This window comes from Columba livia, chromosome Z (genome assembly GCF_036013475.1).
Source record: "Columba livia isolate bColLiv1 breed racing homer chromosome Z, bColLiv1.pat.W.v2, whole genome shotgun sequence".
Taxonomy (NCBI): domain Eukaryota; kingdom Metazoa; phylum Chordata; class Aves; order Columbiformes; family Columbidae; genus Columba; species Columba livia.
In genome coordinates, this window is record NC_088642.1 from 57,739,215 (window position 1) to 57,765,279 (window position 26,065).

General features: G+C 39.2%; 1 protein-coding gene across 7 annotated transcripts in view; it reads right to left on the bottom strand.

Moving 5' to 3' along the window:
* Positions 1-350: 350 nt before the first annotated feature.
* Positions 351-26,065, bottom strand: part of CEMIP2 (cell migration inducing hyaluronidase 2) — a 57,425-nt gene continuing 31,710 nt past the window's right edge. For 5 of the 7 annotated variants that reach the window (XM_065045979.1, XM_065045980.1, XM_065045978.1 and 2 more), the window contains exons 7-25: positions 25,853-26,022; positions 21,018-21,227; positions 20,430-20,635; positions 19,780-19,849; positions 17,728-17,802; positions 16,922-17,050; positions 15,617-15,705; positions 13,584-13,715; positions 13,047-13,082; positions 12,189-12,344; positions 9,576-9,753; positions 8,874-9,089; positions 7,967-8,175; positions 7,215-7,400; positions 5,833-6,052; positions 5,138-5,236; positions 4,197-4,345; positions 3,368-3,474; positions 351-2,611 (exon numbers count right to left, since the gene is read on the bottom strand). In XM_065045979.1, coding sequence (XP_064902051.1) covers positions 2,415-2,611; positions 3,368-3,474; positions 4,197-4,345; positions 5,138-5,236; positions 5,833-6,052; positions 7,215-7,400; positions 7,967-8,175; positions 8,874-9,089; positions 9,576-9,753; positions 12,189-12,344; positions 13,047-13,082; positions 13,584-13,715; positions 15,617-15,705; positions 16,922-17,050; positions 17,728-17,802; positions 19,780-19,849; positions 20,430-20,635; positions 21,018-21,227; positions 25,853-26,022 — 2,834 coding nt within the window. In that variant the 3' untranslated portion in view covers positions 351-2,414. The remainder of the gene's footprint in view (positions 2,612-3,367; positions 3,475-4,196; positions 4,346-5,137; positions 5,237-5,832; positions 6,053-7,214; positions 7,401-7,966; positions 8,176-8,873; positions 9,090-9,575; positions 9,754-12,188; positions 12,345-13,046; positions 13,083-13,583; positions 13,716-15,616; positions 15,706-16,921; positions 17,051-17,727; positions 17,803-19,779; positions 19,850-20,429; positions 20,636-21,017; positions 21,228-25,852; positions 26,023-26,065) is intronic. The other 2 variants (XM_065045984.1, XM_065045983.1) reach the window with 1 other exon arrangement.

Below are 26,065 nucleotides of genomic sequence, written 5' to 3' on the forward strand. Positions count from 1 at the left end.
CACAACCTCCCTGGGCAGCCTGTTCCAGTGCTCTGTCACCCTCACTGTGAAGAAGTTTCTTCTCATATTTAAGTGGAACCTCTTGTGTTCCCTTTTGTACCTATTGTCCCTTGTCTTCCCATTGGTTGTCACCGAGAAGAGCCTGGCTCCATCCTCATGACGCTCACCCTTTACACATTCATAGATATTAATAAGGTCACTCCTCAGTCTCCTCCAAGCTAAAGAGTCCAGCTCCCTCAGCCTTTACTCTTAAGGGAGATGCTCCACTCTATCATCTTTTCTTGGCTCTATCAAATTCACCCAACAAACATTAGAAAATTACTTGATGCAAGAACAGAAGAGACCAAAGATTTTATTGCCTTGTCAGGTGTAAAAATTTATTTATGCTATTTATCAAGTGTTTAAATTTACACAAAAGACAACACTTCAATTTCAGGTCCAATTGTCCATCAGTAAGCCCTACATTAGAATTCCCTTGACACTTCCAAGCACAATTTTTACAAGATGGCTTAGAACAGCAGAGTCTCATAAATAATGGCCAGCTTCACAAGCCTGAAGGTCACTACGTCATTGGTATTTCTCTGCTGAGCATGACCCACAGAACAGCGGAAGTCTTAAAACCATTTTAATCCCCAAACACTATAACTACTGCACTCAGAACACTTAAATCACATTGCCCTGCATTAGTAACACCAACCATCATATCTAGTCTTAAAGATTTACCACATCTTCCCCTAACAAAACACCTTTTTAAAAAAAAAAAAACATTGTAAGAGAACTGTGCATCAAAACAACTGCAAAATACACAATCATCCATTTGGCTTGGTTTTACAACAAAAATAACATCAGTTATCTTTTTGTTAACTTTATCTCCTTTTGCTCTTTTCCCCTCCCCTTTATTCTGGGAAACTATACTAGACCAGGCAGTTTAATTATAGCACTGAGGTAGCATATTTTAATTGTACAGAATAATAAGTCTGCTATTGTGCCTCCTCTCCTTTAAAGCACACACACAAAAAAAAATCCCCAGAGTTTTTCAACTTCTTTGGAGAAGACAGGCATATAGTTCATATCCAACAGCCACTCCATTTTGAATTCCAAGCACAAAGCATCTCTGAATGGTAGATATATCATACCAGCTAGAATGAAAGAGAACATATGCAAGATGATGGAACTAGGCAATTTTCATTAGAACTATGGTAACATTTTAGCTCTATGGCACCTATTGTTCCCTATTATGAAATGCATTCTTTACAGTCGCTGAAGTTTAATTTCAAAGAGTAGGATACTGAAAAAGGGCATCTGTGCCTCAGTTCTTCTAAAAGATTTTCACACTATCTGCAGAAAGGGTCAAAAAATGGCAACAAAAACCAAAAGAAATCAGATGGACCTAACAGAAAACCAGTAGGAATCAGCAATGTGAGTATATTAAAAGAACCAAAGGCAAAAGATGTAACATGCCTGAATGAACTGAGAGCACTTCCCATTCACTTAAAAGTCAGAGCTGGGATAGCCTTGGGAAAACAAACAAACAAACAAACAAAATCACTGCAAGTGTATAAGACTAGTTTCATAATAAATTGAGAATAACAGTATCTCAGCTTTGCCCTCCTGGCTAAAAGCTTTCAAAGAGAAAGCTGAATTCAAGCCATACCCAAGACTGCAGCCTTAGCACCCAGATTGATTACTGAAGTAACTGTTACACACACCTGTATATTTAAGGGTGAATAGTAAACAAAGAATGCTATCCATTTTCTGCTCTGTATGCCATGCTGGTACACATAGCCTTGTCAACTCTATTGCATGGTACACAATCCTCATCCAGCCCTGGGATGCATCTTTGAATCTCTCCCTCTCTATCTTTCAAACAGCAATGCAAAAATTTTACTGCAGTTAGAACCTCTTGGGTTAGCTGCATGGCTAAGGCAAACTGGTTTTCAACACCTTGGAACACAGATTGAGAATGTAACTGAGCTGTCTGCTAAGTAAACCCTCAGGAAAACAAACAAACAAACAAACAGCTGAGGGAAAATCCAAGAGTTATAATGACCAATTCAAACTGTTTATGGAGACTTCACTGTTAATCTTTCAAGTAATCCAAGATGCACTCTAACACCTGTTATGAAAAATTTAAGGCTTTTATGAACACCCTCATACATACAAAAGGAGTATTAAACAGTAAATACAAACATCTGAAAATCTCTGAAACCTGTTTATACAAATACTAATAAATCCTTTAATATTTTGTACAACTAGAAGGTGCACAGATTGGCATTCAAGCGGTCAATGCTGGCAAACATCTGTCAGACAATAACATGATTTACTTGGATAACAATATAGTTTAAAATGCCATAAATTAAAAAATAAGTTAGTTCACATTTTTTCTTCCCCAGCTTTTATGTACATCTCAGTCTTTAATGAGATCGCATAGCCTTCTGCAGAAGCTCGAGGTCTTTCCGCCTGTTTTTGATTCCTCTGGCACAGCCATACTCTTCCAGTTGTAAAGGGATATATTTTTCTATCTGAACGAGCCCATGCCCAGCAGGACCAGTAAACAGCTTAATCCAGGACGGCTTAAGGTTTCCTCTGAAGCCAAGAAAGGCCAGGCTTCCTGTAACAAAAACAGCCCAGTGTTACCAAACCAGTCAAACCCATCCAAACATAACATGGGACCGGCTGGGAAAGGAACAGCTTGCTCCTCTGAAATTCTGTCCCCCAGATTTTATACAGGTCATTAATCCACTTTTAGCTTCACATGCACCTTGCTAGGAAATATTGATCTGCAATTTCCTTTTCCAATAGGCAGTATTAAATACTCTGAAATCTTAATTTGAAAACACAGATATCAGGACAGCTATAAAACCTGCTTTCTCAGACAGGACTTGTACCAAGGCCCTGAGCAGACAAGAGCTACCCCATGAGGCCTATAAAATCATCCCTCAAAACAACAACAGTTTCTCATCTCTACCTCCAGATTTTGTTAAAACAGGAAATACTAGCCTGGCACAAGAGATTGTTTAAAAATAGATTTGCTGGGGAGGCACAATACAGGCTCTGTGAAAAAACCCTGGGGTTCTTTTTCTGTAAGCAACAGGCACCAAAAAAACCCGCTAGCCACTTCTCTGCTTGCAACAAGCTTCCCAAACACCCTTTTGGGGCAATGGGAAGGGTCTTCAGCTCCATCTGCTGAAGGGCTGCCCAACCCCTTCTCAAAACGGACTGAAAGGCAGTAGCCCACACCAGTGCAAACTGGCAGCCATTCCCCGGCAGCTGCGTCCTTCTTACACACCCCGTGAGAACGCCACCACGCCAACACAAACACAGAGGCCAAGCCGGCGTCAAAGAAATGTGCAAAATTTCCACCAACCATTGTTCTGAAGATAAGGCGGTTTGGCTGTCCCCAGGGACATTAAGGCTTCTGATAAATTATTAGGATTTGCTACATCACCTCTTGTGCTCAGTAGAACAATGGACCTGCAGAAGAAACAGTGCACAGACGGCAGTTGTTAGAAAGTTTTCTTAATATTCTGCTACAGGCATTTACAGCTAGCTGGCCTCATAGTCCACTTGCTTAAGAGTACTCACGCCATGTCATCTCATGACACAGTCAAACCCCTCTGAAAGCAGCACTTCGAAAACCGCCCACCTAGATTTTTTAAACTGGCTTTTAAATTTAACTTCAAAATAATTAGAAAGTGTTATTCAAATATAGTTTCATATTTTCTATCAAAAAATCAAGTTTAGATATTGATTCAAAATTAGAATATTAGAATGCTGATTTTTCTGACACTAACTTTTTATCTTTCCTTAATGATAAGCAATTTTCTTCCTAGATAGGGAGAGAACAGTATGATATCTTGTCACATAGTTTTTGTCACTGTCCTTAAGTGACCTTATTAATTAAACATAAAGTTATTATTGTTTTAAGCAGTGTTATATTTAGTTAAAAAATTATTTTGAGGTGAAAGACAGGCAGCACTGGAAATCTGTAAGTGTTCAAAATTAGAGTTACTCTGTCTTCTCGAATAAGCCTAATATCTGTGAAAATGCTCCTATGTTTCCCCTATCTCCTCAACTTAGATATAGCTTTTGCTCATTTTCAGTGCTCCTATACAGATATCATTATTTAAATCCTTGTTAGAGAGCAGAGATACAGCTTATGGGATATAGTGGAAATAAGTGGTCATTACACATACCTTTGTGGAATTCCAGATCTTAAATACTCATCTAAACGCTTAATATCTACTGCAGAAAAGAATTTTTTTCCTGACACTGTGCCAATGCAGGCATCAACTACAACAATAAGTATACCATCATCCTTGAAGGAAAACATAGTGTCATTGACCTAAAAAGGGAGGAGAAAAGTAGAAAATAATTTTTTTCTTTCTTTCTTAAAGTTAATATGAAATCAACAGTGATTCTACTGCATGCACCCAGTGTTAATCTTCTTCTAGTTTAGACACAGTGGTGTACTGATTTCTGGACAAATACTTGTTTCTTCCAGCATCTCTTGATTTTCACCCTTGAGGGGAGGCTTTCAGTGGGACTTCTGAAATTGCACGAGACTTCAGTAGATCACGAATTTCAGGTGGCCCAATACCTGCCTCAATAATTGCTCCTGCTTCAGCATCAGAACATATACAGAAACACATACATAAACATATACAGAAACCTCTATGGATTCTTTAGTAATTGCCATTTTGAAGGAGTTTAGCAAAGCTTAAAGGTTTGAATGGCGTCCTATTAACTCACCAATTTGTTAGAACAAAACTAATTTCAGTAACACAGATTTAACTAACAGGTTTTTGTTTAGTTTTTTTGTTGTTTATTTTTTTCAAAGGCAGCCATCAATAAGTTTACATCCATCCAGATTTCATTATGAGTCTGAAGATTTTAAATTCTCCTGTACTGATACAATTTTCTCTCCAACAGGAAAGCATTCAAATATAAAAATGGAGCTCTAGAGCCTCATTTTCTGAGGTTAAAACATCAGCTTTCTGATTGTTTTGTTTTTAAACCATGAACCAACACTTTTCATCCAAGTGAAGAAAAGTGAGGTCAGCATTATACTGAGCTGTACAGCTTTTGTAAAACAAACTGCTAAAGATCCTAGAAGAAAACCATAAATAATACTTACAGAAATAAATGCTTGCTGACCTCTGCTTAATTCTTTTTTACCAGATGAATTAATCTGCACAAGGAGGTAGTTTTTGTGAGGATCGCTGGTGAATACCATCTGGATATCAAACAAAACATGTTAAGTACACAAATCCATGTGTCTTCAACACTTTCTCATGCCAGGCAATTTACAGCAGACCACCCATGCTCCAAAGCAAATGCATCCATTTGTTAGCAGCATTATTTATGGCACTAGCAATGCTAATAAATATGTTGTATAGTGTATCCCATTTTATTCCTTGCTTTCAGTATTCTTCTCAGCTTCTATCGCTAAACTGGTTAATACAATTTCAAGATGATGCTAATAAGCAAAGATCCAAAGAAGAGAGAAAGCTGGCCAATAACATATAGATCTCTGCAGCAAAGCTAGCCTACACAGAGTACAGACAGTACTGTAGCACAAGACATCAGATCTACTTATGCCCCTTCTCTGTAGCACTCGAGTGACAGGTGAAAAGTATTTTTCAAAGAGCAAAAACGCTTTTCAAAGAGCAAGGGACTCCCTGCCTTCTGTTGTACAGGAGATTAGCGATGTGACCATCGCAAAGTGGCAGGTGCAGTACTCTGTGCTGAAAGACTCTAATCCTTCCTTAAATGAGTAGACAGCAACACCAACTACGCAGTTCATGAAACGTTTTGCTTATTTTATTTTACCTGAGTTGTGCCGCACTTTGTACATGGTACAGTAGTTTTTACTGGCATCTGCTTTATGACAGTTGGTCCTTGGTAGTACTTTGGGTAAGCTTTTGCCATGCAGTTACTGATCCCTTTTGCTGAATCTTTGGTCACAATCTTGATCCTTTCACATCCCTGAGATGAGCAATAACTGTGACCATCCCTATCATATTTGGCTTGAAGAAATAAAAACAGTAATCTACACAAAAGGGGGGAAAAATAATCTAGATCAATTGCTGGAAAGACAGGTATTTATGTTAAACCTTAACAGCTCTATTTCATGGTTTTCAGAAGCAAAGAAACTATAGTATTCACTTCTGCACCATTGTTCAGACTTCTTCAAAATATTTACAGTTTACTAGAGTTAGGAAGACTCTACTGACATATCTGAAAGTTCCAACAATTAAAGGAGACATCATCATGAATGCAAATGCTTGGAAAAAAACAGCCACTCCTCCAATCAGTGGCTTACAGGAAACAAAAAACAAACTACAGAGCATAAATGTTTTCTTTGATCATAGATATTTGCAGATATGTTTGGATATTCAGCTTCACCCACCAGCACTAGACAATGTAATTGTACTGTTCCAAATGCCTGGAAATGCAATTTATGGGGTAATGGTCATTAATGTTTGCAGTACACAAAGACTGGTAATTCTTCCATTATGTATTTGACTGTTATCAATGTAGCTCTTAGACAAAAGAGACTTAAATGTATTTTTGAAAGCTACTTTCATCTGCACATTTACTACAGACAGACAATGTAGCAGATAAGGGAACAAAATACATAGGAGAATAAATTACAAATTAAAGCAAAACACAGAAGTGATGTATGTAGGACTTAATTTACTCTAAGTTGACCATATTCTAAACCTCTGAGAAGAATCTCAGCAGCCTCTGTCAGGTATTGTTGAAAGAGAGAACAGGACTAAATACTTCAAAAAGGCTGAAAACAGATTAGGATTTTCAGAAATACATTACTGAAAGGTTCTTGGAATAGAAAACTTCTTGCAAATTTCTAGAATTTTCAGTTTAACAAGAATGTGCACGTTTTCTTTGAAGACTCAGAAGTTACTTCCTGAAATACACTGCTCTGCAGCACACCAGATACCACATTTTCCCCACACATGGGGTAGTAAATACCTCTGGCAACTGTGGTGCTCTTGTTAAAGTGTTTCAGTGACAACCACTGTATTTTGGAGATTCAAAGTCACGAAGTATTTCGTCAAATAGGCTTTGGGCTTCTCCACAACCACCTTCCTCTTATGCAGGTGTCTCAATCAGTTGCTTTTAAAACTATCAGACTGTATACTTTAGGGTTATACAACATCTTCCAATAGGGTAAAATTACAAGAAGTTACCCAGTACTGTTGTCAAAGTAAAACTTCTTGTCTGATTGATTCTTTTCGAGCTCCATCATTGAAGATACAGGCATGTAGCGCTCCACCTTGCTTGACAGAGCAGATGACCGCCTTTGAAATGTTTCCAATACTATAACAAAATCTGTATTTGGTTGATAACAAAGACCAACACGAATCCAGTCATTCCTGAAAACAAAAGAAAATGTATGATTCAACACAGGAACAGTTTATATGACAACAGACAAAGAGATCATGCAAAAAAAACCGAGTAACTGGAACACAAAAAGCTCTCAACCAGAACTTTCTTCCCTTCTCTACACAAAGTATATCATTAAACATTATAACAACTTCAATTCTCTCAGGATATATTTGTTTTCATGCTTTATACATTTAACAAGTTTAGCTGACAACCAAATCAAGTATACTAAACTATTCAACTCCAGTTCTGTTCAACATCACTATTTGCACATTTTCTTTAAAGGATTTTTTGTAAAGACATTGTACTGGACAGAAGTTTAACTTCAAGTGCAGGTCTTTCACTTTCTCTCTTGTTTTTCACACTTTGTTTTTTTTAATTATTAAAAATGAACACACAAACAAAAAAAACACCCCACAAACAAAACAAAACAAAACCCCCCAAAACAACAAGATCCAGTGTTACTGATGATTGCAAGCTCTCATGATTCCAAATCTGCAGGACATTACTTCAGTATTGCCTTATGGATCAATGACATGAAAGAAAGTAAACGTACTTGTTGAAGTTAATGAGATAAAGATAGGTGACATTTGGAGCTTTTCCATTCCAATGTATTGTGTAGCCCTTTTGGAGCATCACTACTGGCTGGTATTGTTGAAAGACAGCTTTTTGATTAATGCCTCTAAGAACCATGGGATTGGCTGGGTACTCATCTCGTACAATAGTCATAGAAAGATTCTGTCCATTCCAGGTTTGGACATAAACCTATATGATATAAAGGAGGATGAAATAAAAGAGTAAAGATTTGGAGACTGTAAAAAAGGAAATGAAATAGTAAAGAATAGTAAGTACATTATTAGCCACAACACTGCAATTTCTTCTTCTGAAGAAGAGCCCTATTTGAAAAACTATTGTAGATTTTGCCCATTTTACAGACAAAAAAAGGGGAGGAGAAAAAAATATGTATAGAACCAGCTGTGGTACTTGGCCAAACTCATACAGAACGGGAACTAGAATGGGAATCAAACCTATGTGAGATTTGTATGCAGAAGGTGGTATTTGACACCACTATTTAAAAAAAAAAAAAAAAAAAAAAAAGAGAAGGAAAAAAGCAGCCCTTTAAAACCCACTCTGTGGAAAAAAGACAGACAGAGCTCCAGTGGAAGAAAAGACCTCCAATAGGAAAAGGTTTTAGCAGATAGGGCTCCAACATGGAACTCCTTGTAGGCATACACATTTGGTTTTACCTTGCAGCATTTAATACTGTACTCCCAGTTTGGACACGAAGGGAACACGATATACATGACTGGCTAAAAAGTGTAATATGCACAGAAGTGTTTTTAAAAGTCAAAGAATTTTTCAATCCAAAGATAGGTAATTGTGTTGCTATTACACTCCCCATGCTCCCACAAGCTGTTCATATTGTAAATTTTCCCCAAACAGAAAGCTACATGAGTACTAGCCTGTGCATAAGTCCCACTGCAAACCACTCCACTCCATTCTGTAATATTAATGCATTTGGGGTGTTGAATCAAATAGTTATCCATTCTGCCCACATAGGTGTCCTTGTAGTCAGTCACTGAACCATCTAGATCATGAAATATTGAGTTCTTGTCACCATCCAGATCTCCTTCTTCAAACCAGGGACCAGGTTTTCCAAAGAATGCTTTCAAAGAAACCTAGCAATAACAATTAAAATAGTTGTTTGTTTGTTTGTTTTCCCCAAATAAGCACAGAGTAACATTTGCATACCTGCAGGAACACAGGAATCAGTCAAAGTTGATTAAAAACTTTAGGGAAAGGACAGTATAATCTTGCAAAATGGATATTTTGATTTTTAGTAATAGGCTCAGTCCAGCTTTTGCTTCTGAACAGTGTTAATATTTGCAAATGAAAATTCATTACTAAGGATACACCAAACCTTACGAAGATATCACTTCAGCTTTACCATTAGCCATGAAAGAGATCGTCACTGCAGCATAGCCTACATTTTCCTTGGTACTATTTTTGCTTAGGGGACAAAAGTGACTTCCAACAAAGAGAGAACCTCCGGAGGTGGAATGTATAGCAAAGATCAGCTAGGGCCCTTGGACATTCATTTCAAATACACCTAGAAGAAAATGAAGCTATTTGCAAGAATTAAGGAAAATTTGTAATAAACTTACGTTTGGACCAAACTTCACAAGAGAAATGTTGTTTTTTGGTGTCATCTGCCATGGATTTTTCATCAAGAATCCAACTGCACTGGTAAATCTGTCTGGAGTTGGCACAAAGTTTTTGAATGTGCACTTGGTAAGGTGAATAGGACCATCATAAATTTGAAAGCCTCTGATTGGAAATGTCCTGTTAATGCAAGCAAATATTTATAGCACCCTGTAACAAAACCCATGATAAACCTGAAACTGTATCACAAATGCATTTCTTCATGGATGAATTAAGAAAGCAATGTGAGGAGAAAAACTTGTGGGTTAGATTTTAGTAAAGTAGAACTTGCTTCTGCACTTTAATAATAGAATCATAGTATAGTTACAGTCGGAAGGGACCTTCAAAGGTCATCTAGTCCAGTCCCCCTTGCAATGAGCAGAGACACCTTCAACTAGATCAGGTTGCTCAGAGTCACACCTATCCCGGCCCTGAATGTCTCCAGGGATGGGGCATCTACCACCTCTCTGGGCAACCTGTTCCAGAGTTTCACCACCCTCATTGTAAAAAATATCTTCCTCATGTCTAGAATAAGACAAAAAATCTCCCACTCTTTTGAATTTTCCTGATGAAAGAGATTTCACTGTCCATTTGCAAATGCGTCACTTCCCAAATACAGGAATACAGCTGGAGAACACTACTTCTCTTCAACTGATAATGGTAACTGCGAGAAGTGCTCATAGACTGGAGGAAAACAAATGTCACTTTAACTTGAAGAAGAAACACCCAGGGAACTGCAGGCTGATAAGCCCCAGCTTGATCCCCAGGAAGGTGCTGAAGCAGATAATTCTGGAAACCATTTCATGGCACATGAAGGATGAGAAAGTCATCAGGAGTAATCAGCATGGATTCATCAAGGAGCACTTATGCTTGACCAACTTAATAAACTTCTGTGATTAAATGAATGGCCTGGTAGCTGAGCACAGGGGAGTGGACATGGTCTACCTAAACTTCAGTAAGACTTTTGACACTATGTCCCATACGATTCTCATGAAGTATGGTGGATTGAAAACTAACTGAATGGCTGGGCCCAGAGGGTGATGACATGAAGTCTCCTTGAAGGTCAGTAACTAGTGGTGTACCCCAGAGGTCAATACTGGTTCCAATATTGTTGAACACCTTTATTAGTGACTTGGATGATGGGGATGAGTGTAGTCTCAGCAAGTTTGCAGAGGATACACAGCTCTGAGGAGCAGCTGACACACCAGAGGGTCATGCTGCCATCCCAACAGACCTCAACAGGCTGGAGAAAAGGGCACATGGGAACCTCATCAAGTTCAGCATGAGGAAGTGTGAAGTCCTGCACATAGGGAGGAACAACCCTATGCACCAGCAAAAAAGACCTACGGGTCCTGGTGGAAATCAATTTGACCACAAGCCACAATGTGGCCTTGACACCAAGAGACAAACGGTATTCTGGGTTGCACTGGGAGAAGTGTTGCCAACAGTTCAAGGGAGATGATCCTTTCTATCTATTCAGTACTTGTGAAGCCACACCTAGACTTCTTGTTCCCAGTAGAAGACAGACCTGGACCTGTTGGAAAGAGTCCAATGAAGGGCCACAAAGATGATTAAGTGACTGGAGCATCTCTCATAGGAGGAAGCATTAGGAGACCTCAGACTGTTCAGCCTGGAGCAGAAAAGGCTCAGGCAGGAATCTCATCAATGTATAAGAATCTCTGAAGGGAGGGGGTAAAGAAGACTGAGTAAGGCTCTTTGCAGTGGTGCTCAGTGACAGGACCAGAGACAATGGGCACAAGCTGAAACACAGGAGGTTCCTCCTGAATATAAGGAGAAACTGTCTCACCGTGAGGGTGACTGAACACTAGCCCAGGTTACCCAGGGAGGTTGTGGAGTCTCCATCCTTGGAGATATTCTAAAGCAAACTGAACATGGTCCTGGACAACCAGCTCTAGGCGGCCCTGCATGAGCAGGGAGTTGTGCAAGATGACATCGAGAGGCCCCTTCCAACCTCAACTGTTCTGTAATTCTGCTCAACTAGACTGAATACCTCATATCACCGCCATATTAACCTCTTCCCTTCAACTAGCTAAGCAGCAGAAAACCAGGGTCAGATAGACCTGCCTCACCATTCCTTCCTACTCTGTGGCAAGGATAGGACTTGACACTATGTTAAACAAGCACCACAGCAAGCCAGGTAGAAAAGGATCATGGTCACAAATTGGGATTTGTCACATAGAGACAGAGTCTTTAGGCCTAAACTGACTCTTGAAATCCCTTTATCTGAAAGATTTCTTTATCCTTTTCCCTTTATCTTATCCTTTACCCTTTATCCTTTTCTCTCTTTCAGGCCTAAATGTCATTTAAGACTAAGGTTTCACTAAAGCAGGGTAACTTAAAATCGCTATGGAAAAGTGACCTATGGTAGCATCAGATGAAAATTGACTCAGTAAAGAGATGAGTGACACAGCTGTGCACAAAGCAGTAAAAAGAAAAATAGGAAATCACCTTAAATACAGTCCTAATCTCTCACAGCTTGAGCAAGAATAGTATTTATATCTAAGCCAGAGAATGTTTCATGTATAATCTACTTCCTTCACTCAGAATGTACTCACCGATTCCTAGGCAGAGTGCGCGCCTTGTTGTCTATTCCTCCAGTTCCTGCATATTTATTTTGGCCTCCTGGAAACCCATAATTCTTGCTCTCACCTATGAACAGCGACTCTGACACCTCCTGGCTGGCACCTTCATCGTTTGGGAAGCTCCCATCACTATCGAAGCAACATCAAAGATAAGCTTTTAGCCAAGACTCTTCCGAAGATGGACATACCAAGGCATATGCCTACTTTTATTTCTACAACAGTCCTCCTACAGCATCACAATTTAGACTTAATTTACAGTACATAGATTAATAAATGTAATCATTAACAGTATTACAGGCTGTTTGAAATGCCAGCACACAGCTGAGCATTAAATTTTCTCTCTCCCTTTGCAGTGCAGCACTTTTTTACAGTCCACTTCTGCAATCCTAGAACCAGTTTGTCATAACCCCAAGGGAAGCACTTCTGGCTTACTAAGTTACTTGATTCTTTTTCATTAGAAATAGATTCTGCCCTCTCTAAAATCTCATCTCCTTTCTTTTCCATTACTCACTTTCAACTGTTCAGGAGGAAAAATCAAAAATGCCTAAGGAATCATACGATACCAAAACCACCTGGATAAACACAACCCTTCTGGTCAAGAGACAGCAAATTGTGGTGTAAACCAAGCACAGGTTGAATTAAAGTACAAGCTTTGGCAGCTGTGTCAGTTTACAGCCTTTAACACATAATCTGCACCACTGCAAACAGAACCAGGCTCCAAAATGAAACTATAGCCTTGTGAAAGTATAGATATTAATTTTAACACATGGATATACATTTTCTAAGGTTTTATGCAAGAAAAATCAGAAGTTATTAATGTAAAGTACTCACCTAGCAAATGTCAGACCTATTCCATTGTCTGCGAACCTAAAAGAAAGTTCAAAGCTTCAGTCATGTTTTCTGGATTATCCTACAACAAGCTAGTGTAAGAGCAGCACATCCTGCTACACACTGAAGAAAGCCTGCATTTTTCTATTAATAGAATTTAGAACCATCGCATATTTAACTCTTACAAAAATGGTGCTGTTAAAAAAAAAAAAAAAAATCAAGTCTTTTTAAATGTATTTTAAGCAGGAACATGAGAGCTTCAGGAAAAGCACAGATACCTCAGTATAGATTTACTGTCTCCACCAGCTTTTAGACTTCTTATTACATAGTTTCTTTTCGCCATTTAAGGCCAGTTCTCATGTAATCACATATCAACGTGTTTTATTTAAAGTAGTGGGATGGTGTGAAAGCAGTTCAAGATACTGAGAAGTTCCTCAAGTTAAGCATTAATCTTCTCTTATAACCCCGTTACAATGCACATAAACAAAGCTTTGGGGAAATTTCTTTACAACATGCAGCTGTTTGCTTCTGGATACCTACCCTGAGTTTTGAATGAGGATATCCCCTCCCCTGACCCAGGCACCATGATCATTGTTTTTGAAAGAGATTAATCTGTCAATCAAGGCAGCAACTCGGGGCTTTTCAGGATCCGCATCTTGATGAGGTCGAAACCTGGAACAGATAAAAACCCCAAACACTCCATGTAAGAATACCATTTGTTTTACATGTGTCATATCTGTTGGGCTGAGAGAGCTTGAAAGATAAACACTCATGCACATCTGATAGGCAAAATCCACTCCACTTCACGTTTGGAATGACAGAAGCCAAAACCAGCTGCATCTCTAGCGCTCTATTTCTACAAAAGTGTCTTCGGGGTATAATGAAGAAGGAACATAAAACTTCTCTTTTCCAGTAACTTTCACAGGCTTTTGCTCAATCTCCCCAAGTTACTTTAGCTGCATCTCACCTCCTTTTATCTCCTTGCTTTTTCTTTTCACCCTCCCCAAAGTACTCCCTCCCCACTTGTACTGGAGCATAATTGTGAAAGTTTGATGGAGGGAATTAAAGCTCCTTGGAAGGATACACAGGACTGACATGCACTACACAAATAAAAAGGCTGGAGGTTTGTTTAAATGCTCCTTCAGATCTTTCAAAATGCTCCTTTAAGCACACCTGAAGTATTTTTTTATACCAACCCTGACACTCCGCATTGCTAGCAAGATGGTCTCAAACAGTAAGTTATGGCTGGAACCTATTTTAGACAACAGGAAGAAACTGCCTAAGACTGCTGGACGCTTGCAGAGAAAAAGTAATACATTAACAACAACAAAAAAATGAATATACATTTTGATGGGGTAAAGATAATATATGCCCCTTATCCCAATCATCTAGTACTCTAATTTGGCTCTGCCCTGTCCTCCTCTGCCAAAGAAGGAAGGGGAGAATGGGTGAATGTTTGGTTTTGATAGTCTCAGGCTCCTCAATGTTTAAACCCTTCCAGTTTGGTTCCACGTACAGTGATTAGTGGCCTCGTGTAGTTACAGAGTGCCTCACTACTCCTTTGGCTGCTGTGAAATATGAACCACATGTCATGCACTGGGTTTCCCCCATCCTCTGTCGATGCCCTGTCAAAACACTACAGGTCCTCACAGGGTATTTTGCCCCTCGTATCTTCCTCTTGACTGCCTATTATGACTGAGGTAATCCACAAGGGTTCTAAGGGTTTTCAGTCAAAACTTCATACCAGTGGGTTAATTTCTAGATCAAGAAGTATCAAGCACTGGCAAAACTGAGAACTTTCCTTTCTGCATCTGCAATTATCACTTAACTATCCTCACCCTAAACATAGGTTAATCAGAAATAAAGATAACATTATGAACTATATTTTCAGTCTTAATGCTTAGCTGTCACACTGAAACATTGACAGCTATCCAATACTGTCATTTGACCACTACTCCAGGCTATTTTATTTGAAGTTCAGGACAAGACTAACCAGGAACAGTATGACCTGGAATTTTCCTACACTCTTCACTGTTTTCTCTCACTTGGTAAACTACAAAAAATGTGGCTGACCATACTATCTTTGCAAATAACCTTCAGTAAAACTGCACCAAAACTATGATCTCCGTGTCTAGGAGGTACAGCAGGAAGCATTCAGCAGTAGGAAAGGCACGTGAATGTATCACTTGGCTTCAAGCCTTTTTCTAAGAATTATTTAAAACTGAGTCATAAATCAGAAGAGCAGATTTTAAAGTAAGACTTTGACTTTAACAGCAATTCCAAAAAACACTTTAAGCATGACAGTGGAGCATGTTTAATGTGATGCCTTCTAAGGGGCTGAAAACTACCCTGAGCAAGGACTCAGAAGGAACAACCAACTTCTTTAAGGCTCACTGTGCTCTGTTGTTCCCAAAACAGATGAACAAATAATTGAAAAGAATATATGAGTATCTGAAAGAATATATATGTTTGATTATTATTTATAAGTAATTATATTGTTTAAAATATGTTTTTCCTCATACCAATCTCAGAAATTTGCCATTTTAACTCACTTGGAAGAAAATATCCTTTACCTTGCATTGTTGTCCAAACAAAGATATTCTCTGGGATCATCAGCACTAGCATTAGTTGTTTTAACGCCCTTATCAATGAACAAACCAGCCTGAAACAAGCAAAGAAAGAAAATTCATACTATAAAAAGTGAAACTAGACAACACATTTCTAAAATTTAAACTTTATGTTCCGTTTGATACATATATTAGAAACTCATAGATCTTTCCATGTGGGTTTAACTGACATTGTGGAAGAGAAAAACAGCATCTGCCTACAGTAATTTGGATAGAGGACAATAATTGCCTGGGATTATAAAAGACAAAAAATAATGGAAAAATCTAAGTTCTTTTCAGATTTCTTTCAGAATATCTAACTATTTGAGGTTTACACTTACTTACAGATGCTGTTCTGGAAAATCTGGAAGTCAGTCCTGTGGTGAATTCAAAATATTCTCACAAATGGAAGAAAAAAACCAAAGCATTTTTCACAATGTTGTATTTCCTTTAAAACCAAACTACCTTCACGACTAATGCTGATTTTTGCTCAAGCAATTATCAGCTTCAAACTCAATAATCCAGTATGAAATAATTTACTTGAGAAACAGAAGCAGAAGGAAACATTTGTGTTATTTAACCTGAATTACATACACAAATACCTGCAGCTACTTTCACCTCTGATCCAAATTGTGATTAGAGTTGAGTGCTCCTACAGCAGCAGATCCTCTGACCTGCTAGTGGAGTTCACTCTTTTAGCATGGAATTTTAAAACACAAACTGCCAGCCTTGTTTAAAGATAAAAGCCGTACAGCTGAAACACGTATCTAGGCTGAGAACTCTCTAACAAAAAACTGTTGCCAATGGCAGGGCTCCTGAAGGCAACCTGAAAGCTTAATCTCCAGAGACTGTGCCATGATATGATAACACCTGAGTTACTGTACATTAGCACCTTAGTGCCTACTCCAGGAAGCTACTGGATGAATCACAACTGTAATAAACTTTGATGTTGCAAGGGTCAGCTTTCTTCAGAGTAGGAAACAATGCTATCAGTAAGACAATAGCATCTGAAATGCTACGTCTGAGATAATATAATTCATTAGATGTATTAACTGATTTTAGATGTTTGTGCCTTACACAGATAATACTCAAAACATGAAACTATATACGTGCTGATTACACAGTTGTACAATATCTAGTTAGAATCACACAGTTCAAACACAGCATGAATCCATCACCTAACCAACTCAAAATGTAAAAACAGACAAGTCCTAATACAGAATAGTTAAAACCAAAGAACTTTAAAAATTTTTAAATAAGATAATATGTTACCTTAAAATTAGAATGAACCCTGTTGTTATAGAAGATACCTAGGGGTGTAAGCTCTGATTTGGTTTCAATAGCTAAACTATGAGAATCTCCTGTAGCAACCCGATGGAACAAATACCATATTCCAGCATCCTGCAAGTAAGGAGAGAACAACATTACTTTTAAGTGAGGCTGATACTACTATCGGTGCTGATATTTCTAATCAGAAAATAAATGTACACTAAGCCAAACTCGGATATTTTAAGCAAGGAAGAGAACAAGGACATATCTAAAACCAACTGTGCAAAACAGAATATATTCTCCAAAATGAAGCCTCCAAATAATGGCCCAGTGAGAAAGCAGAAGTTTGCAAATAAGGCTATATTCTAGTGAATAATATGCACTAAAAAGTGTTTTGCTTCTCAGTGAAGCCATGCAACACCACACATTTAAGATTCTCTAATATTTCCAACCAGAAAACTGTCAGAGTCAACGTAATTTTTGCATTTCAGTTATATTTCATCCGATTTTCTTTTGTTCACTAGTAAATCTTGCCATTTACAGCAAAATACTCAAAACATCTTCTTCCCTCCTTACTGTTACAGTCTGACTAAGGTTTGTTCATCTCCACTCACACCAGAATTTAATGACACAGCCAAAAAAGCCACAAGAGCTTTCAGAAGAAGGGAAAAAAAAGCACATCAAGAAGTCTGGCCAGTTCAGAGCACTGTGCCAATAACATGCAGTAATAATTTCAGCATCTGTTCATTTTCTCCACCTCTTCAACATCCCTGTTCTTAAAGAAGCTGGACTTATCTGTTAAATGAGACCTTTAAGAGCTCCCCTTTCAACCATTTTTGGGTTCGTAAGATGTGGCATCGCAACAGCACCTGCACAGCAGATACCTATAAACATGAAAGATTTTGCCTGACCACATGCTCTGTGCCCTTATAAAATAAAAAAAAATATTGCATAAGGCACATAAAAGGATTAAACAGTAGCTAAAAGAACATTGCATACTGAGTGGTCCATCTCATGAAAAATAGTCATCATCCTCCAGTTCAAGAAACATGGGTAAAGCTAATTCATTTGGGCTTAAAAGATTTCATGCATTTCACTCTGAAAATGTACTCATTTTCTAAACCGTCCTGGAAATTCTGCTTCTCAGTAACATACTCCCATTCGTAATGATGAGATACTTTGACATTTCTGGTGATGAACAATTCCAAAGCAAATGTGGATGTTCCATTAATAAAAATACCAAAATCTTACTTCACATATAATTAAATACAGCTCTGTGCTTGGCAGACTCAAGTAACTTTTATCCAAAACATATCCTGATGCTTGGAAAAAAAGTTTAATAACCTTAAAAGCTCCTTAAGCACTTGCAAGCATTCGGAAAAATCAAAACGGTTTTTTCCTCCCCTCTCTCATATACAGCTCAAACAAAAGAAACATCTATTGCTGATACACCCTTACAACAGGCTTCATTGTGCAATGAAGAAGCTGGAGTGGCAATGGAATTATTTTATTTGCATGTGAATTGTTATACTTTATACCAGCAAAAGCTCTACAGTGCAGAGTTTGTCTCAACACAGCTGTAGTATTCTGTTTCTGAAACATAATAAGATGTAGTCCCTTTATACTGTTGTGCTTACACCCACGCAAGGGAGGTATATCAGAGTGGCAAAACTTCATACCACGCACAAATGTTTGCTCTGACCATGCACATTCTGGTAACAAAAGGAAGTGACATTTACTGGGATATACTACAGAAGCAGAAAAAAAAGTGGGGTTTTAAGCACTAGATGAAGGAAGCTGTTTCCTGTAACTTAGGCTGGAATGCTAATACACAGTAACGGAATAGGTCATAAAGGAGACAAAATGGAAAGATGTTGCACTGGGAAAAGAATAACTGGTTTGATTTGATAGGTGTGTCCAGATCTGTTCTAGTGGTAGACAGTCAACTAGGAAAGTTTGTCCAAAAAAAAAACCAAAAAAGAAGCCAGACCACAAAAAGTAGAATAAAACTGTCAGTGTTGTGTTTGTCATTTTGTTGTTGTTTTTTTTTTCTAATAGTCTAGATCTTTCAAGCCATTTAAATATTTTGAATCCTGTTCTGTTAAAAACAGTTTTATGTATTGTATGCCTAAGAATACACTGACACATACACATATTCTACTTCCAGCACTGGAGCCTTCACAACAACAACCACCACCATCTTCCTCATTTTCCATTCCCACTTATCTCTTCACAAAAATCCACTCAAAACTCTGCACATCTCAGCCTCTCATCCAATGCAGCTCTAGAACAGACTCCAGCCCCCTTCTCCACAACACGTACTTTGCACATAGCTGAGACAAGAGATTTGAATGAATATAAGGTTCATAACAAGAACAAAGCATATCAGCAGTCACTGATGGGAATCTAATAACTGATTGACAACAGAAGTGTTTCATTGTTTCTTACACAACGAACGTTTTTTGCAGCTATTTTTCATTCCAGTTACTACAGCTATGAAGACAAATCTTGCAGTCACACAGTAAACTCATTACAAACTACAGAAAATACAGATGCCTTAATATGAAACGCACTAGTTCTTCAGAAATAAAAGGACTTATTTCTACTTACACACATTGACACTATTGTCAGGTCTATTAACTACAAAGGAGGAAGGAATCGCTGTTCCAGCCAGAACAGACTTTTGGCATCTCTTCAATGCACACTTTGACAAACTGTGCTTGTAATGCCAACACCCTGCTGAACATATTCATACTTAAAAAAAAGAAAAATTTGTGTCGTTTTGGCAGTGTAGATGTTACAGGTTTTACAAATAGCAGTGGCACAAGTAGTTTGTGCTGAATTATATCCATACACCTCACCTGTGAACCTGCTGCTGCATTATTTATAAGATGATTGTTGGGATGAGAAATCCAGAATGTCGAAACTGCCCTGAAAAATTATTCAGAAAGAAGTCATTATGGAAGAGCTCTATCTCCTACAGAAATATCACCCCTTTGTAACAAGCACATCAGAAAAAGCTAAACTGATGTCTGAAGTTACTACTTCACATATGAAATAAAAATCACAACCCCCTCCACATTTAGAAGTCAAAAATGCTTCTTTCTTTAGTTCAATGTGCAGTATTTTATTTATTAATGTTGTTCGGATACTTCATGCAACAAAAACTGTTTGAATAAGATTCTACAAAATATTAGTAGCACAAAAAACAGCAGTGACAGCTTGAGAATGTGCATACCTTTACAAAGAAGTAAGGACACATCCTTAAAAGTCTATTGAACAAGTATTGCAAGAAACAAGAGTTTTCCCACAAAATAACTTTTTTTCTCTCTTTAATTAAACACTAATTCTTTTTACACATTTTTTTTTAAATACTACTACTACGTGAACTACATTTAAGCTGTCTGCATTCATTAAACTACACGTTTCCATCTGTATATTGTCAAGAGATCACCAGCAGTTTAACTGCTGTAGCCGGTTTGGTTTTACTTTTTCACTATGAAATACTCACATGCAGTCTGTGGCTGGCACTGGGACATAAGCTCCATACACTTTATCCCTAATACCAATACACATGCTGCTGTTTCTATCTGTGGGAAGAAGAGTGCCTGGTTTCGTGACTAGCCCAAGGTTGTGGAACAAAGTATTCCTCTGCTCAATGCCATCTTCTGTGAAGAAACAGTGACCTAGTGTGTCATAGCCAATGGTGTCCTTTATCTGCAGAAATACAAGTTCATTATGTCAGTAGTAATAGCATTCACTGAGATTTATTTGACAAGTACCATTTAGTTTTACTATCTTGGCACAGCTGCAGAGTGAAGCTTTAGTATCAGCAGTTCAGATGAATCAAGCACACAGTTTTATTTATCTCTTACAAACACACTACTATGTCTGGAGAGCTTAGTTGCCTGCAAGAATCTGAAAAAAGAAAATGGTAAGATATGCTAAAAGTTACTGCTTGCACTTGTTCCTTTATTCATTGAAATAAAAAAAACACTGCTGAGCATAAAACTTCAATAAAGGAGAGGAGTATTTTTTCTCTAAATGCTATTTATAACATTTAATTAAACACAGTGTGTTTTACTCTCCTTGCACCTACCAGCAAGCCATTAGTTCCATGAATAGTCACACATCTGGAAAAACAGTGATGAATGGAAAGACCTTCCAGGTAAGTCTTAAAACTATAACCTCCTTTTTCATCCACATCCCCACAAAGGTGAAAGTGAACAGGGTAACTTCCAATCTGCTGCTGGCCCATTTGTTTCAACTCCACATATGAGAGATGAACAGATGTAAAATTCTTCAAAATCTAAAAGTATAACGAGAAGTCCAGAATGAATAAGCAACTATTTGCTTTTTAACCAATGGAAATTTAAGTTAATACATCATCTATACCAGATGTACATAAGTTAGATGTACATAGTTACCAAAGACCAACACAATAAAAGTTAGAACAATCATTTCTGTCTTGCCCTATATCCTGCCTTACAAAACAGTACCCTTTGCAAATAACTGTAAAAATTAATTCTCCATGTGGCTATAACAGAGCAATTTTCACCAGACATGTTGTCACACTGTACAGTTTGGTCTTTATCACCTGGCACATTAAATGTTCTTTATCTATAACCACATACTGTCCAAATAAACATAAGACACCTACATTAGGGCCTGTCTACACTGAAGCTGCACCAACGTAGCTCACCTGGGACAGGCTTAGTTCACAGAATAACACAGATTCAAGAAACCTGTTGAGAAACCTGGTCGAATTGCCAGCTCAGCACAGGGTCATCTTAAAGACAGCTGCTCAGCACATTGCCCAAGGAATATCTCCAGCCACAGAGATGCTCATATGAAGTCAACTGGTTCTTCCCTTTCATTTTGCTGATATCTAAGCAGAATTTGCCTTGTTGAAGCCTGGTACCATTGCCTCTTGTCATACCACTGTGCACCTAGAAGAACTGCTCTGGCCTCTCTGAACCCTTCCCAATGCCTGAACACAGTCATCTCTGCTTTCTCCACACCAAGCAAGCCTTGTTCTCTCAGCTCCTCCTCACTCATCATCACATACTCTCACACATCACCTTCACTGGACAAACCCCAGCGCACCTACATCTTCTTTGCAATCGGAATACAAAACTGGGCACAGCACTCCAGAGGAACTTCCTTTATTAAAGAAGATATGAAACTGCCTTCAGAATCATACTTGGGTACTTGAAGGTAAAGGGGCTCAAGACAGTTGGTTAGCATTCAGGGACTGCTTCTTCCAAGCTCAAGATCAGAGCATCCTGACACATAAGAAGTCAAGGAAGGGAGCCAGGAGACCTGCGTTGTTAAACAGGGAACTGCTGGGCAAGCTCAAGTGGAAGAGGAGTTTACAGATCATGGAAGGAGGGGCTGGCCACTTGGGAAGAATATAAGGATGTTGGCAGAGGATGCACAGAGGCAACTAGGAAAGCTAAGGCCTCCTTAGAATTAAACCTTGCGAGAGGGGTTAAGGACAACAGAAAAAGCTTCTTCGAATGCATGGCAGGTTAACACCAGAGACAATGTAGGCCCACTGATGAATGAGATATGTGCCCTGGTGACAGAAGATACAGAGAAGGCAGAATTACTGAATGCCTTCTTTGTCTTTGACTACTCTGCCAGAAGCTGTCCTGAGGAGCCCCGTATTACTGAGGCCCCAGAGGAAGTCAGGACAATGGAGGAGTTTGCCTTGGTTGATGAGGACTGGGTTAGGGAGCAATTCAGCAATCCAGACATCCATAAATCCACGGGTCCAGATGGGATGCACCCGCAGGTGCTGAGGGAGCTGGCTGAGGTCATTGCTAGGCCACTTTCTATCATCTTTGCTAAGTCGTGGAAAACAGGAGAGGTGCCTGAGGACTGGAAGAAAGCAAATGTCCCTCCAGTCTTCAAAAAGGGCAAGAAGGAGGGCCTGGGTAACTACAGACCCGTCAGTCTCACCTCCATCTGTGGAAAGGTGAGGGAACGACTTCTCCTTGGCACCATCTCAAGGCATATCAAGGATAAGAGGGTCATTAGGGGCAGTCAACATGGTCTCACCAAGGGGAAGTTGTGCTAAACCAACCCCATAGCCTTTTATGAGGACATAGCGAGGTGGATAGATGATGGCAAAGAAGTGGACGTGGTCTACCTTGACTTCAGTAAAACATCTGACACAGTCTCCCACAGCATCCTTGCTGCTAAACCGAGGAAGTGTGGTCTGGCCAATCGGGTAGTGAGGTGGACAGTGAACTGGCTGAAGGAAAGAAACTAAAGAGTCGTAGTCAATGGGACAGAGCCTAGTTGGAGGCCTGTACCTAGTGGAGTGCCTCAAGGGTTGGTACTGGGACCAGTACTATTCAACATATTCATCAATGACTTGGATGAGGGAATAGAGTGCACTGTCAGCAAGTTTGCTAATGACACCAAACTGGGAAGTGCGGATGACATGCCAGAAGGCTGAGCTGCCATCCAGTGAGACCTGGACAGGCTGGAGAGTTGGGCAGGGAAAAATTTAATGAAATATAACGAGGGCAAGTGTAGAGTAATGCATTTGGGTAGGAACAACCCCAGGTTCCAGTAGAAATTGGGGAACGACCTGTTGGAGAGCAGCATAGGGAAAAGGCACCTGGGGGTCCTGATGGACAGCAGGATGACCATGAGCCAGCACTGTGCCCTTGTGGCCAGGAAGGCCAATGGCACCCTGGAGTGTGTTAGAAGGGGGTGGTTAGTAGGTCAACAGATGTTCTCCTTCCCCTCTACTCTGCCCTGGTGAGACCGCATCTGGAATATTGTGTCCAGTTCTGGGCCCCTCAGTTCAAGAAGGACAGGGAACTGCTGGAGAGGGTCCAGCGCAGGGCAACGAAGATGATCAAGGGAGTGGAGCATCTCTCTTATGAGGAAAGGCTGAGGGAGCCGGGGCTCTTTAGTTTGGAGAAGAGAAGACTGAGGAGTGACCTTATTAATGTTTACAAATATCTAAAGGGTGATTGTCACGAGGATGGAGCCAGGCTCTTCTCGGTGACAACCAATGATAAGACAAGGGGCAATGGGTACAAACCGGAACACAAGAGGATCCACTTAAATATGAGAAGAAAATTCTTCACAGTGAGGGTGACAGAACACTGGAACAGGCTGCGCAGGGGGGTTGTGGAGTCTCCTTCTCTGGAGACATTCAAAACCCGCCTGGACACCTTCCTGTGTAGCCTCATCTAGGTGTTCCTACTCCGGCAGGGGGACTGGACTAGATGATCTTTCGAGGTCCCTTCCGATCACTAACATTCTGTGATTCTGTGATCATACAACTTCACAGTAACACTACATCATACAAAGTAAATACATAAAGGGGCTTTACCACTAATACAGGAATGCAAAAGTATTTTCTTCCACCTAACCTGCTAAGAAAACAGAAACCAAGAGAAACAGCTTCACCGCAAGGAGCTAAGCTGAGAAAAAGAAAAACACTTTTATGTTATTTTATTAACTTATCTGTAACAGGTATTTACCAAAAGTAACCATTTTTGTAAGTATTTTATCCTCTAGGGATGTTAGTAACATGACTTTTTTTTCCCCTCCTCTGATTTAAGTTTGTATGCCTAAAATACAGCAGGATGGCCCAAAACAGGCATCCATGAGACCTCCAACTGTTAACATTTAAAAGCACTGATGCAGTTGTAAAACTACACCACCTCTCCTCACTGCCATTAAGCCTCCTTTATGCTGCTGTTCCAGCGACCAGTAGAATATCCACGATGATAAAACCCCTGAGGCCATTAACACTTGTGAGTGCCTGGGCTGCCTCTACTTGAGTATGCAAGATTAACGTAAGCCGAAAATGCTTTTATTGCTTAAGTCTGGCTTTGGCAGCAGACACTGTGCTACTCTGAACAGTCTCCTGGGAACAGTATAACAACTTTGATGACTCAAAATGTTTGTTTTCTTTTCTATCTTCCAGACATCTGAGGGGTCTGCTGTTTTGCACTGTAATGGCAATGAAGGCCACGCTTTGCAAGATTCACAGCTTGTCATTATCTTCTTTCATTACATTATCTTAAACACAAAAGAGTGCCTTGAGCTCCTCCACTCTCTTCCACAAAACAAGAGCTGCCACACAGTAGGGAATGGCATATTTTCTTTACCACCATTATGTCCACTATAAAATTAAAATCTGCATCTAAATATATTAGAAAGAGATAATTAAACTGTGACCAGCACATAATAAGCACAAACACATTTGCATTTAAAATGCAAGACCTCAAACACCTCCAGCATCAGTGAAGAGCTGAAACACTGCTGCTCAATCCTTTCATCTAAAAACCTAAGTCAATATGAGTTCAAACATTAGTTTCTATAATACTGCTTTCCCTCAGTTTTCTTTACATTTACAATAATACCAGAAATTAGAAGCTGTTTTCTCTACCTAACCTTAGTACTTCCAATTTTTACGAAAATTAAATAGAAGATCACCACTGTCCAACTCAAGTTTCTTTCCTCTCCATGTCTCTCTGGTGCCCAATTTCAGATCAGGCAGATCTCTACAATCCAACGCTCATCACTTGGGGAGGGAGAAAGGCAGTGAAAAGAGGGAAGACAGTGAAAAGGGAGACCAAACTTTATTCTGTAATACAACAGGATCCACATGCATGGATATAATTTGTAAGGTTTAATCCCTGCTATAAAACGTTGCAATATATGCTTGATACTCCTACCAGCATTTCATGCATTGATATCCCTTCCTCCGAATCTGCAGACTAAATCTTGGAGAGTTAAACCTAATTCTGGAAAAGCTGGGAACAAAGTAATTTCTACACAAAGAAGCTGTACAAATTGATGGGTTTTAAGTTTTCTAAATCCTTCAAATTTTAGAATTAATCTCTTTGTCCTTGACATGCCTTTACATGACAGAAAGCTACTTTAAAAGGTTTTTCAGACCTTGATATGTCCACCAAATGTATCATAATTGAAGAACTGGCACTCCTTTTCACGATAGCAGGTATCTTCTGTCTCTCCTTTGATTAAGATGTTCCTCGTAAGAACTCCGACTTCCGCCCTCATGTCCACTCCATCAATAACTTCTCCTACATGTGGAAACTGCGGATTTTCTGTCCAAAAACAGTTTGGAAATGAGGGGCAGGAAAGAGTTGT